This window comes from Urocitellus parryii, chromosome 11, assembly GCF_045843805.1.
Source record: "Urocitellus parryii isolate mUroPar1 chromosome 11, mUroPar1.hap1, whole genome shotgun sequence".
NCBI classification, from domain to species: Eukaryota; Metazoa; Chordata; class Mammalia; order Rodentia; family Sciuridae; genus Urocitellus; species Urocitellus parryii.
Window position 1 is genome coordinate 53,171,366 of NC_135541.1, and position 15,377 is coordinate 53,186,742.

The following is a 15,377-nucleotide window of genomic DNA, read 5'->3' on the forward strand; positions in this document are numbered from 1 at the left end:
GGGTTTGATCCTCGACACCACGTAAAAATAAATAAAATAAAGGTATTGTGTCCATCTACAACTAAAAAACTTTTTTTTTTAAAAAAAAATTTAACCCCTTATAAAGTCAAGGAGTTTCTCTCTCTCTCTCTCTCTCTCTCTCTCTCTCTCTCTCTCTCTCTCTCTCTCTCTCTCCTCTCTCTCTCATGCTACATACTCAACACCCAAAGCAAATGATGAAACAAAATGTTGATTAAATTAAAGAAAGAATACAGGGTGTTCATATTATCTCTGCAAACTTTTTAGCATAAAGTTGAAGTTAATTGCCAAATACTGAATAGAAAAAATACAAAGAAATCATTGGAATAAGTGAACTATTAGGAAGCTTATATATCCAGATGCTTCTAGGAAAAATGTTTTTGGTGAAAGTACAGGAAGTTGTTTGAAATAATAAATAGAATGACAATTTCAACTGTCTCCAATGATGTTTGTGATGTGACTGAACACATGGCCTCATTTTTCTGTGGACTAGAATTTCTATAGCTATCATCCATGAACAGTAATTTATTATTAAATTATAAAACTAGAGTTGACCCTAAACATGTAACCAGATATATCAAAATTACTGGTAAAATATACACAAAGTACACATGCACAATACTAGCTCTTGCTTTTAGTACTGACATGGAGAACAACTACACCTGTTTTTAACACTAAACCTTGTTTACATATTAAGAGCCCTTTTGAGACAAATTTTTTTTCCAGGATAAAACAAAGGAAACAACATGTAAAACATTGATATTTCTCAGGTGAAATATAAATAAATCAATGAAGTTACCAATTTTACTTTCAAATATGGTCATAACAGCTGATAAAAAGCTAATAGAATTATTATTATGTGTTACTTAAAGTTGAAAATCCACCATGCTGTGGATTTTTAATGTTAACAAATTATGATTTGAAATTATTGGAGGCATTTATAAAAATATCCTCCAAGTCAATCTATTCACTGGATAATAGTTAATATTTATGCTAATTTGACTCATTTGCTTAGGATGGCAGGATCAGAAAAACAAATCTATGCACAGTTTAATTTATAAACCCAATCTGTCTTCTTTCAGCTTTATGATGTTATCCATTATTATTATTCTAATAATTTTACTAACATTCCTGCTATTTAATTAAACTAAAAATGTATCCAAGCCTTTAAAAAGAAGAATATGCATACTAACAAGCACGAAAAGCAGGAGAATTAGGTCCGAAATAGTAATCTTAAAATATATGAAGATGGAAGATTATGTGCTTCGTTCTCATAAAAATTATATTGCCATATCAGATTTAAATCCCTAGAAAGATGATTAAGAATCAGCTGTACATTTGCATATCATATTATAACTTTAAAAATACATTTGTGCCTATTATATTATATTATTTGAGTCACCCAATAGCCAGGATACATAGTTGGTCAAAAGCTAAATAATTACAGTCAAATAGGAAGAACAAGTTCAAGAGATCTACTGTATAGTATGGTGACTATAGCTAATGATGATATATTGAATACCTGAAAGATAGAAAAGTGTGGATATTAACTATTCTCACCATAAAAATAACTTCATGAGGTAATGCATTTTTTAATTATTAGCTAGATTTTACCATTCTATAATGTATATGTACTTCAAACTATACAGTGGTACTCATAAAGTGCATATTAGTTTGTCAACTGGGGGAAAAAAGTCACAAATCATTATCATGCAGTGTTTGGAAAACAGGAAACGAGCTAAGGTCACTGAGGCTGAGATGTGCACAAGAACTGGCTGAATTGATGTATAAGAGTATCAGCTTAAAAGTGCCATGTGTCTAACTGCTATCTCTGAGTTCATTTCAATTCTATCCCACAGAGAGTGCTGCCATGAATTCAATGCTCACATACCAGTGATTTTGCAGCAACTCTAATGTGAAGCATGGGCAGCCAAGAGCACATTCAAACTTCAGAAATATTATAAGGGCCATAATGCATATTATATAAGGGTGTACTGCTGTTATATTGATTTTCTCTCACATTAATAGTAATACTAAGCATGTGATGTGGGTAAGTCTCATTAGATTCACTGCATAAATGAGGAAACTAAAAGACACTTAAGGATAAGTGATATTAAAGAAAGCATTAGCAGATAAAATAGATGTTCCAATTGTGTTCTTTCTAACCCACATAAAATGTTCCTTTCTGATATTGTTAAAAGCAATTTCACTGCACAGCTTTGTGAGAGTTATTTCCATCAAAATAAAATAAAATTAAAATTAAATAAAATTTTATTGATCTGAAATGAGGTGAGATCCTATTTATTAAAAAAATACCACTCTCACATACAGGGGATGCTCAAAGCTATGTAGTTTGAACTTTTAAATTTTACCCAATTGTTAAAATCGAGGCTATGAAAACAGACTTGTTTTGATGGTGATTATCACTAACTTCCTAAAATTGACTTAGTCTCTTTGGGAGGGTGTGCACTGAGGCAGAAGCACCGGAAACCCATAACCATGTTCAGTCCTTCCTTTCTCCTACCTATGTGATTTATGTGCACAAGTTACTTAAACTCTGGGGTTTTTAAAACCCTCATCAGTTAAAATTTAATTCTAACTCCAAAATCCTTGATTCTGAACAGCAGTTTGAAATTAGACCCAGCAACCTCACAATTGTATAATTTCCTTCTCCCCTGATTACTTCAGCAGTGCATGCTGGCCTATTAACATGTGAATGCCGACTGAATAAATCCTCACACATTTAAATGAGGATTTTTCTCTTGTGATATTTCCATTTGAGCCTTTTGTCTATTGATTTGTGATTATCTAGTATACTAAAATGAAAATAACCTTGACTAGGAATCAAGAGATAGGGTAATTCAGGGCTCTGATAGGCAGTGTTCATTTGACTTTTGTGAATTGCAGTGCCTTTAAGTATAAAGTACATGTATAAAAATATGGATTCTGCCTGCCTCAGAAAAAGAAGATACAAGAAATTCCATGAGTGAATCAAGTACTATACAAGTGGAGTCATAGAAGAATGACAAACAGCACAAGCAACAGTGGTGCATTCACTCCTACTATACCTGATGGGGAGATGTGCCGCCAAGAAATGGAGGGCTCTGGCTTCCCAGTGGCCAAGCAAGTGAGGGTGACATTGGTTCCTTCATTGATGGTCATATCGCTTGAGATATCATATATCTTCGGAGGAACTGAAATGGCAAAACATGCAGTTGTCATAAGAAAACAGTAGTGTGTTGAACTACATGTCACTGACTTCATGATACCTTGCAAAAAAGAAATAATGACAGCTGGGTACAGTGGCACACATCTGTAATCCCAGTGGCTTCCGAGGCTGAAACAGAAGGATTGTGAGTTCGAAGCCAGCCTCAGCAAACTCGAGGCGCTAAGCAACTCATTGAGACCCTGTCTCTAAATAAAATACAAAATTGGGCTGGGGATGTGGCTCAGTGGGCAAATGCCCCTGAGTTCAATCCCTGGTACCCCATACCCCCCCAAAAAAATAAAATGGTGACAGAGTGCCTGTAAAGCCTCTGGTCCTCATCTAAAAGTGACTGCTCTAGAACCACAAGACTATAAGAGTTCTTTGTTTATCAGCTGGCTTTATTTTTAGACATTTTAAATGCTTTGGAATTAATGAAATATTTAGTAGTAAACACTTTTAAAATACTGTTTAAAGTAAATATTTATTGTGAATAAGTTCTGCTAAATGAGAATATAACTAGCCTATTCTATTCAGTTATCTTCACTTCAGTGATAGTTTTCCTATTGAAACAGTTAAATAAAAAAGTGGAAATTTTAAGAAACTTAAAATAGCAAAACTATTTGGCCTACATGCTGATTTAAAAGCTGCATGAGGTAGGACATAGGGTGGGGCAAGATTTTAGGGTCATGAGCCATTTTCAGCTTCTATTTTCTCTCTGCAAGACAGTAGGGCTAAAATTTCTCAGAATTTATTTTCTAAGGAACACATCCTAAAGGGCGGTAAAAGGTGAGTTCAATGAGTCTTCATGTCAGATCTCTTCTCTTTAGGAGACTTCTTAGAACCTTCTTTACACCCTATGCATTGCAAAACTATAAGAATAATGAGGGAAATTCTATAGTATTCATTCTCTGATGTAGTGAACTATTGAAACTTGTGTCCCAGAATTTGATCTTGGGATAAAATTTAGTGTTGCACAGAAAAAAACTCTAAAAACTGCTAGGATTATATTTTCATATTCTGTGGCCAACTAAATGGTCTCATTCAATTTTTAACCTACATGGGTGTAGAGCCTGGTTCTCTGGTGGCTAGCTATGTTACCTGAGGCAAATTACTTCATCTATCTCAGTCTAAGTGTCTTCATCTAAAAACTGGAAACAATAGTACAAAGTCTGTATAGCTAGCTTCATTGGGGACTAAATAAGTTAGTATGTGTTGAAGGACTTCAAAAAGTGTCTGGAGTCAGTGTTAGTTGTTAGGATTAAATATTGTAAAGCACACATATGGTGCTTGGATTTAATTTCAGTACTGCCCTTTCCCAAACCTTAGGATTCTTCTCTATCTTCAACACTTTGGTGGTGCATATGACTGACTTGTGCCAGGAGTTGCTTGGCCTACTTTATAAAAGTTACAGCATGTTTCAGGTCAAATCTAAGTAAATGCCAATTATACTCCTTGATAATTATTAGAAAAATATGATTTTTTTTTTTTTACCAGAACCATTTAAATTATCCCATTCTCTTTCTTTAGGCAAGAACTATGTTTTCACGGCTGTTTTTAAAGCCAGTTATCAAAATGCATTGTGAGTATAAATTAAATATCCATACTTCTAATGGTATCTTTTAATTTTTGTGGAATAAAATCAAGGATAAAAATAAATCAAGGATTATATGATTACTTATATAAAGCATTTGATTGTAACTGTTGATATGATGGAGAAAGACTTGTTTCTAAGTGACATATGATTGTAACTGTTTCTAAATGACATACTTTAATTGGCATTTAAAACACATTGTTGTCAAACTCTTTATTGAGCTCTTCTCAGGAAAATAATTTAAAAAACAAAGAAATCCCAAGGAAGTCTTTTTCAGCTTAACTGAAACTGAACTGCACTAAAGACATTCCAACATCCTAGAAAAAACATAACGAAAAATTTGCAAGATTTACTAATAAGTAGAACTAATAGCTAATAATAAAAAAACTAATGAACTAAAACTTTACTTAACTAATAACCTTATAACACTAAACAAAAATATCATTTGAATATTTGGATGTAGAGAGAAGTTTGCTATGGATGACTGCAAACTACATGTGAATATATAAATGCATGTACACACACTCATACCTATATACACACACAATATACTCATACTTACACACATACCAATGTTCACTATTTCAGAGAAGAAAAAAGTTATGTAGTTCTTCCTCTCTTTTTTAGAAGATAGTTCATAGAGCTTTTAGTCCAGTCTGACAACTTCATCTACATATTTCAACTATGTAATTCAAGGTTTAACAGAAGTATGTGTATTTAAGAGCATTGATGGTATGCCCTCATAACATTCATTCTGTCCTCTAAATGACAGTATTTTAAAAATTCTATATGACAATAAAATAGTTTGGTGGCATCTTTATGCATATACCCATATTTAAGGTGCTAAACATTATGATAAGTTAATATTAAGCAATAGTATTTTACTAGATAAACAACCAAGTCCCTTAGCAATAAACTCCGATTTGACATTTCACTATGAGAAATTATGTGGTAGGGAAAGAGTGGTGAGTTCCAGGTGTGATATGTCATCACAGTAGTTGCAATCACCTCCCAGGGCCTCATAATTCAGGATATGCCACAGGGAAGAAACATCTGGAAAGAGAGCATTGGTAAGAGAGAATCCTCTGGCAAGGCTCTTCTCCCCAGAATGCATCACCTGTTGGTAGCAGATGCTGTGCAGAGAGGGACAGTAAAATCCTTCTCTTGCACTTCTTATTCACTATGACTTGTGGAAGCAAAACAAATGTTGGTTTGCTGAATATTCAAAGTAATTGCATATTCAGTGATCAAGACTTCCAATTTTTACTGAGTACTATGGAAGGAATAATTCTGGGCCCAAAGGAACTGCAAATATTTAAAAGCATAATCCTCACCCTCAAGAAACATGGAATCAAAAGAGAGAAAGAGATGTGTAACCAATTAAGAGAAGACGAATATTTTCCACATTTTCCCTTTCTATTTTATATGAGTAATACATATCCAATAGATATACTTTGGGGTTCAAAACAGGTAATACTTGTTTAAGGCTGATTTCTTTGACAGTGAATCACATAGTATAGTCTGCACATGAGTGCAGAGCTATATGTAATAGAGAAAAATCATTAATAACTCAATGTAGAACACCCAAAATGAAGGTTCAGAGGATTGGTTAACCGGATTATGCTCACAATCGCCAGCTGTCCCCAGACCACCTTACTGGGGAAAGGTTTGGAATGGTCCAAGACTCATCAGGCTGAAGCGAAATGAAGAGAGTAGAGATGCTTCTATCCTAGATGCAGGATGGGGGGGAAATGTGACATCTCAGGCTTCTGAAGACTATTAGGTCTGGTAGCTGTTCTTGTGTTACAATGTATATTTAAATGATGATTGCACATAACTAGGTAGGATTCTCAAACTTATAAAATGTTTGTCTCACAATATGCAGATATTCCACTTAAACAGAAATATAGAAAATTTAAGAAAGATTTTTAAAATAACTCACTATTCTAGATGTAGGTTTCTTTTCTATATCTCTTACTTCAAACTCCCTTGTATACTTTTCTAAATACTTAAAAAACAATTTGTATAAAAGGAAGCAGATATGTTTGATAATTTTTAAAGCACTAACTACAGATTTTACTAAGTATTTTGGATTGCTGTATGTAATATTTTGTATTATAACCTAGGGCCAACTAATGAAGAAATAGAATATTCACATAAATGTGAATATTTTATTATGGAAAGTAGTTATCGTAACATCATTCTCATAATTGACATCATCATAACATAAATAAAAACAAGGACATGTAAAAGTTCTAGATTTCATATTAAATCTAGGCTTTGAAATTGCCAGATAAATGCTCTACCACTAAACCACATCCTTAGCTCTTTTTATTTTGAAACAGGATCTTGCAAATTTGTCCAGCTGATCTCAAACTTGTGATCTTCCTGCCTCAGCCTTCCAAGTTGCTGGGATTACAGACATGCACCATCAAACCCGGCTAGGTGAAATTTTCTTCAGAAGTTTCATATCCATTTAAATGAATCATTCTTGGATCCTCAAATTAAATCTGTTTGGCCTATAATTGTTCTCTGGCCACAAACTCAATTGCTACTTAGTACCCAGTTGTCAACTCTTATTCACTTGAATCCGAAATGAGACAATGAGACATATTTAGATGTATCTATAGATTTTGACTTTCGGAGGAGAATTTAAACATCTTATTGGTTTCAATTTAATCAAAGCAGTATCAGAAAGGAAAAATTCTGGAATATACACCCCAAACAGGTACTAATGATTACCATCATCTGGGATTCTCCATACACACATTAATTGGAGTAAAATGAGCAACTGAATATGTGAGGGGGTATAATTTGTTTGTTTGTTTATATTGGAGATTGAACAGAGACCTTCCACATGCTGGGTGAATCCTCTACCACTGAGCTGTATTCCCATCCTTTTTCTTTTTTTTGTCTTTTAATGATATTTATTTTCTTTATTGTTGCTGGACCTTGTATGTGCTAAGCATGTGCTCCACAACTGTGCTGCAACCCAGCCTATATTTTCTGATCTACAGAAATATATTTTTTTGTTTGTTTAATAAGCAGTTTTCACAGATTTAACTTTAATTTTTTACATGAACTCATCATGTAACTTGGAACATAACCATTAACAATATAAGAAGCCAACATATGGCAAACTGATTTGCATATCCCCCAAATCATATAAGCACAGGTTGTTTTATTATGTTAAAAGTCTGTACAGATTTTGTTTAGAAGTAGTAAATTAAAGAGTTTGTACCTACACCAATTATGAGGTTGGGTCACATATATATTGAAGATCCTTGTAGGATGCACTTGATGGTTATTTCTATTGTAAATACAAGACACAAACTATTTGGATCTGGGCAATTGCACTGTTTTACAGAAATTAATTAAATGTCCCATCATGCTCATAAGTTGTACAAATCCATGAAAAAAATCACAGAGATGAATACAAATTCATTTAGAGGTATTCTTTAGGGTTTCAGGACTAAAAGGTAGATGACATGTTTATTTAATCTAATCCCCAAGCACTATCAGATAAATAAAAAATTAAAAATTTAGCATTTTATGTAAACACAGTATTCTAGACACCAATCCTACCTGCTCCTTCAGTCACAGAGTAAAACCAGAGCAGTGTTTTATAGGCAAGCACAGTGTCCTCTGGAGGTACAGGCTCATTACTGAAGCCCCTGGAGGTTGTCACAATTCTATCTGAATTATGCACACAACAGTAGATCTGATGGGAACCTGTCTCCAAACACGGGCATTCGAACAAACAAACAAAATGTGAATGATTCTATCACTCTGAAATCCTACTTGACTCACCTCACCCTACCATCGTTTCTCTCACCCAAAAATTTACCACAAAGGAAAAAAAAAAAACCAGTGAAACAAAACTTTCTGAGTGAGCAGTTAAAGCGCACAATTTGATCCTAATGCATCATGTCACTGATGACATCAATCATCTTAAAGCAACACAAGATTTTCCAGAATATGTCCCATTACCTGAATGTTTTCATCCCTCCAGAATTCCCAAGTCAAAACAGACCCCCAAGGCAATGGCACTAGGAGGTGAGATTTGGGGAAGTGGTTAGATTACCTATGTGGTTGGTCCCTCTATAAAAGAGATCTCAGAGACCTAGCTAGTCCCTTCTGCCATGTGAGAAAATAGTGAGAAGGCTCCATCTGTGAGGGTGGGCCCTCACCGGTACCAATCTACCAACACCTTAAGCGTGAACATGCCAACCTCTAGCACTGTGAGAAATAAATCCATGCTGTTTATCACCCACCAAGTTCATGGTGTTTTGTTACAGAAACCTGAACAGACAAAGGCAGTGTGTATCTTATTGAAATGACCATTTGTGCCCTCAACTCTATATCCCTTTTCTTCTTGTATTTCTTTTGCTATAATAATCCATTGCTACCTATTGCTTGTTGGTATTCACTTGCTTATTTACTGTCTGTTGTCTCTACAGAGAATAGGTTAGTCGAGATCTATTGCAGAGACCCTGTTGACTTCATTTAGCTGTCTATCACCAGTGAAGAGAAAAGGACTGGGCACCTAGAAATAGTCAATGAAAATGATTTATTGTTCTTTCATCTGCTGGGCTAATACTTCTTCAATTTCTCAGTGAAGGCTTTCCCCAAATTTCATACCTTTTAAGAATGACAAAATATAAATCCTATAATATGAAAAAAAATGGTGTTATAGTTCTATGGTTTCTCTGAGTTTGGGGAGTTAATATTCCTTTTAACTCATTTCAAAGCACAACCTTTTCCTGTTCCATTGTCTACCATTGTTTTTGACATGCAAACCCACAGAAATAATTGGACAATAATCATACAAATTTATTTTCAATAGAATGGGCTATCACATCCTAAGTAGCACTATGGGTATTGGGTAGAGTATTTTTTACTTTAGAAGCTATGCAAATTTAGAGTCAAAAGGATTGACTCTAAAACTATGTACGTATTATTTCCACTTTTGTTTTTGAGTCCACTCGGTTGGAAACTGACTTCGCTCAGATAAACTATATTTCTGAAGCTTTTCCAAACTGCTTGAGTCAACAAGCTAGACATAACTATAAATCTTTGGAGAATTGGCTTTATTTTTATTTTTTATTTTTTCGCGCTCCCATATCTTGTGATGGCTGGCAATATCAAAAGAACATTCCTTCTTTCGCTGGGCTGGCACTTACTTTTTCGTCTTGGCCAGCCCCCAGAAGGTGAAAGCAGATCTCCCTTACATAGCAAACCTCCTGGAAAAGGTGCTGTTCACAAACTGAGAGAAGACATTTGTTTCACGATTTTGTTTTCTAAATTGGTTTACTTGGGGGTGCTTGATGGTTTCATGGCCCGTGTCTAACCAGCAACCTTGTTTTCTCCAGCTGATTGACTATAAATGACTTTTTATGGTTTATGGCATTTCAGAGATTTCTATGCCTTTTCCCCTCATCCCATCACTCAGTGATAGCGATCGGAGGAAAAATACTCAAGCATGATTTGCAAATGCAAACTTGCCAGATTCGTGAATTGCCTACAGATGGAACATGCCAGAAAAACTTAGGGGGTAAAGAACATGTTTGAGAAAAAATATATCTTTTAGACTTCCATTCCAACTTTGAATCATGTTGCTGAGCTTAGTGTTTTTCCATATTTAGAAACCTATGAACAAGTTTTTCTCAACCTGTTGTGTCCTTCAGGAAGTTAGCAAATTGGTAGTGATTTGTTTTAATTTATTTATCCATCCATCTTTTCAACAGACATTTATCGAGCATCAGGTTTATCAGGGAGGCTAACCTAAAGGAGTCCATGTCCAAAGAATTTGAAAGACATGATATTACTGATTACAATATAGAGTAAGAAGTCCTAAAAAGTGGTACCCAAAGTGATTTGGAAACAAAGAGTTACAAAGAGGTTCCAAGATATTTTGGAAATAGAGAGTTACAAATCTAACTCTTTCTATGGGGTCGGAATTGGAAGGGATGCCTTTTTGAGGCAGATGGAATTTGGGCAGAATGTGAGAGTTTAAAAACAGTAATTCCCTATATCTAGAAAATCATCAGGGATAATCTGATGAGTTATTCACAATCCTAGGGTGGGAAGGAGACTAACTTAGGAGCTCTTTGACCAGTAGGTATGTAGTGAGTTCCAAAATCTACAGATTTTGGAAACACTGATTTGCAGGATTCCAAAAGGAAGCCTCCCTAAAATACTCTCTGCTATTTATTCAAAATCTGCACTCTAAATAGAGAGGTCTTCCTTTGTAACTCTCCCTAGAAGACAGAATGCCTTAATAGTTTGTATTTATTTTCAGATTTGGGGAGAACAGAATGATGAGCACAGATGGGTACCATCTAGAGGCAGAAAGATACCATGGCAAATTTTTTTCCCCCATGGGAAAATTCAGAGTCAATAGAGGTGAGTAAAACAATCAGCAATGGAGGGAAGAAAGAAAACATTTGAGAAGGATAAACACCCACAGAAAATGGAATTATGGAAAAATTAATAGGAAAATCATTTCTCTCTTCCCTTTCTTTCCATTATCTCTTGATTATAAAAAACATGAATTATGTATCAGTGCAATAAGAGAAAGCAAGAATCCGTAAATTTTAAGACAGATTTTCTCATTCAAAAAGCTATAACTTTGCTCAGTAGATTTTCTCTGGCAATTGAAAACACTCAGGCACATCCACATGCACACATATACAGATATACATAGATAAGGTTTGGTATACTTAAATATTAAGTGTGCCACCAGAATTAAAAAAACAGGCTACGGATTTTAGAAAGGATAGTTTTGGGTAGCATAACAGTAATATATTATTTTTAAATTTTTGGTTGAAGGCAAAATTTTTACTTGCTGCACAAACATTTTGAAGGCAAAAATACAACATTGTTACACAAGAGTTTTTTAACACTTTGCACTGTGAAGATTGTTATTTTTGCTCTGTTTTGGCTAGAGGATCTGGTGAATGTTTATACACCAGAGTTCAAATCCCTGCTGTTCCTCAGGCTAGCTGCAGCTTCACTTACTTGGATGGTTCAAAGATACAAAATACTGCTTAAAATCAGGACCATAATAGAAGCTACCCCCTCAGGCAGCGACAGTGGTGGCAGCAGCAGCAGGAGGAAGGCTGGAGCCCACTTATAGCAATGCTGTATCTCACAGGGACTCAGGGACTCAACAATGCCTGTGCAGTTCACCCTCCTCCTCAGTAAACAATGGCAACAAAAGCCACAGGAAGAACACCATCGCTCAAACACCTTTGAGAAGAATACTATAGGTGTCCATTCCTTGCCAGATTGAACTCTCAAGGAATCAACTCTTGTAACTTCAAAAACTGCTGTGATGGCAATATTTTATTAAGAATTCATAATGAGCCTTTTCCTGGAAACAATTTGGCAATGTGTTTTAAGAACTTTAAAATTTTTTGAACCTATGGATCCAATGATTCCCCTTCCAGGAATTTATCATAAGGAAAGGAGGTACCTTCTTTCAGTGTAGTCACTATTCCCATAAACCTGGTGGCCGGCTCCACTCTTCCGTTTGGAAACCTGTCAAAAAAATACCCTTTGGAATGGCCTGAGTGAACTTTTCTTGCCTCATCCTTGGCAGTGAATTATTTTCCACATAAACCAGAGGAAACAGCCCAGCTGTGTCAAACGAGATCCCAGCTGCCTTCTCTGCAAACATTTCCCCTAGCTAAAAGCTTGCTTCAGGGTTTTTTAAAACACCAGAGAGTCCAATGTCTACTCTGGGTGTCCTAGCGTTATAATGTAACACCTGTCTCTGGATTTCATGAAGTAGGCCTGTTTAGGTTCAGTGTGAGTGTTCCTTGTTAGGCTCAGGATTCCATAAATGTGCTTTAGCAGATTTTTTTATATCTAAAAGCTGCTATAGTATTTTATGTACTAGCAAAGTAGATGTGTCATCCCAGCACCATTAGAAAAACAATGCCTTCTTTGAAGTGTTCTGGTTTCTTTGTTCTTTGTAAATAATATTTATTATCCTAATTATGTAGATAATGTGCATTACTGAAAAGAATGCCAAAAAGTACATAAAGAAGAAGAAGGAAAAATACATTAGATTGTACCATCTAAAATGGTCCTTTGTAGGTTAAAAACAAATGGATATTGGCACTTTCTTGTGATTCCATTTAATGCAATGCCACAATTAAGTGAGCATCGCAATTAATAGTTTAATATATTTCACTTCAGTAATTTTAGGCATGAATTTTTACATGGAGATTTCCATGGAGTCCAACCAGCTTGTTCACCAGGACATTAGTGCTGAAGCTTTGGCTGAAAATAAAGTGTACCCTAATGAAGTACATACTCTAAAAAAATGATCTAGAAGGTAGCTTGGTGGGGTCTCTGATTTTCTTATTGGAAATATGTAGATATCCAAAAATATCTATAGCAAGGGTTAATATTTGCTGAGCATTGACAAGTGTAATAGACTTAAGGCTTACTGACACTTTTGTTGGCAAAGGTGGCATCGGCCATCTAGCATAGTTCTACATATCCAGTCTACAACTCCACTGTCTACTCACCCATCTGCTTTTGGAGTAGTTGGCTTGTGTGGTAATTTACAACATGACCAAAAACCCTTTGAAACTCCTCCCACTAAGAAGAGGCAACTTCCCTCCTTCACAATGCCTGGCATTGCACTTGAGTAGGCTCATAGGCATGTCACAAAAGAGTGTGGGGGAAGAAGTAATGCTGTGTAACTTCCAAACTGGGTCATAGAGAATACCATTGATCTCCTGCCTCATTCTCTGAGAATGCTCACTCTTGGAGGCCTGAGCCACTGTACAATTAGTCTGACCACCCTGAGGCCACCATGCTGGTGAGAACACATGAAGATACCACATGTGGATGCTGCATAGAGGAATTCTGAGACAACAGAAACAGAGAGGGAGCCTGGGAAGCACTCCAGCTCAACTAGGTTCTAATTGCTCAAGTCATCCCAGGGAGGCCCTACATATCATGTCCAAATTGCCCAAAGTATAATCTTGTGAGTAAAATAAATAATGGTCGTTGTTTAAAGCCATGAAGTTTGGGCATGATGTTATAAAGAATAATAAAAATTGGAGGACTTATACTACTTGACTTCACAATTTATAAAGCTACAGTGGAGACAGAGTAGTGTTGGCATCCAGATAGACAATGGAACAAAATACACACTCCAGAAATAAATGGGGAAAACCTCCCTTGTTCAAAAAAACCCTGATTACTTATATTAAAAACTAAAATATTTAAAGCTATGGATAAGAACATATAATATAAAATGTAATGTGGATCAAGACAAATTGTGCATATTTACATTGTAAGTGACAGAGGTTGGAGGAGAACATCAGTCTAAAGAGAGCAGGTTTCACAATTAATTTCCAACTAGAAAATGGAAGTCTAACTTTACTAGCTCTTACACTTAAATTTTTAATTTTTTTGTACCATACAACCTCTTCTGTGAACTTAGCCTGTCGTCAACCCAAATGGCATTTTTATGGGAATTAGAGAAAACTGGCTCTTATCAAAGATACTTCATCACCACACGCTGGAAATTTTTCATAATACAGAAATCTACATGGTCTATGAAAGTAAACATTGCCTGTAGATTTATGTGTGTACAAAATCTTCACCATATGCTGCAAGCCCTGCATGGTCCAGATTCAGCCAGGGAGTCATGATCTTGCCATCTCTGTCTTAAATCCTGGCAAGCCCTCGGCTTGCTTTTGCTGTGGAAGACCCATTTTCATGTTACACTGCTGGATTTCTTCTAAAAGGAAGGCATCATTACAGTAATATGTGGTTGCTCACTGGTCATGGACTCAATCTCCAGAGTGACTGGAGCCCTGTCTTAGGAAGAATTCTGATAGGTTTAACCCAGAAACTTAAATTATAAAAGACCATGATTCATGTTAATTCTCTGCTTCCAAAAATGCAATTATCATCTACACTTTTTTAATGATCATGTCACTCTATTTACTTTTCTCAAAGAGATGATTTATTTATATATATATTTTTAAATATTACAACCCAATGTTATCATGCAGTTTATGTCCCAGAAGATGGTACAGTTCTATGGTTACACATACATATTCAGCCTGAAATTGGGTTAAAAGGTAATTTGCCATGCTGCTGGCCCCTAGATCATTAGTCACAGTGGCCTAAGTGCATTCTCTTATAATTCAATATCAAAGAAATTGCTTTTATGGCATTAAGTATATTATATTCAAAATTATATAAATTATTGAAATACTATGCCTACTGCCAAGATATAAGACAGTTCACATGAAAAAAAGTTGAGTTTTAAATTATTCATTGAATAAAAAAAGGCAGTCTCTTGACAGAAATTGTTTTATACTGGGGCTAGCTTCTGGGATTTACATTTAAATATGAATCACAAAACTGAAAATTTCAGATACTTATAATTTCAGATACTTAAAATTATCTTGGCCTTGTATATGAAAAGTTTTATCTCTTTATCTGCTTGGTTTTCTCAAGTGCATTAGATATTATATATTGTCATATCTAGGTGAAATTATAATAAGCATTTTCATTAGTAGGGAA

At 35.2% G+C, this 15,377-nt stretch overlaps 1 protein-coding gene across 1 annotated transcript in view; it reads right to left on the reverse strand.

The window, feature by feature from the left end:
- Negr1 (neuronal growth regulator 1) overlaps window positions 1-15,377 on the reverse strand; it is a 781,331-nt gene that overhangs the window by 332,446 nt on the left and 433,508 nt on the right. Inside the window, exon 3 of the mRNA XM_026409921.2 lies at window positions 3,087-3,212. Coding sequence (XP_026265706.1) covers window positions 3,087-3,212 — 126 coding nt within the window. The remainder of the gene's footprint in view (window positions 1-3,086; window positions 3,213-15,377) is intronic.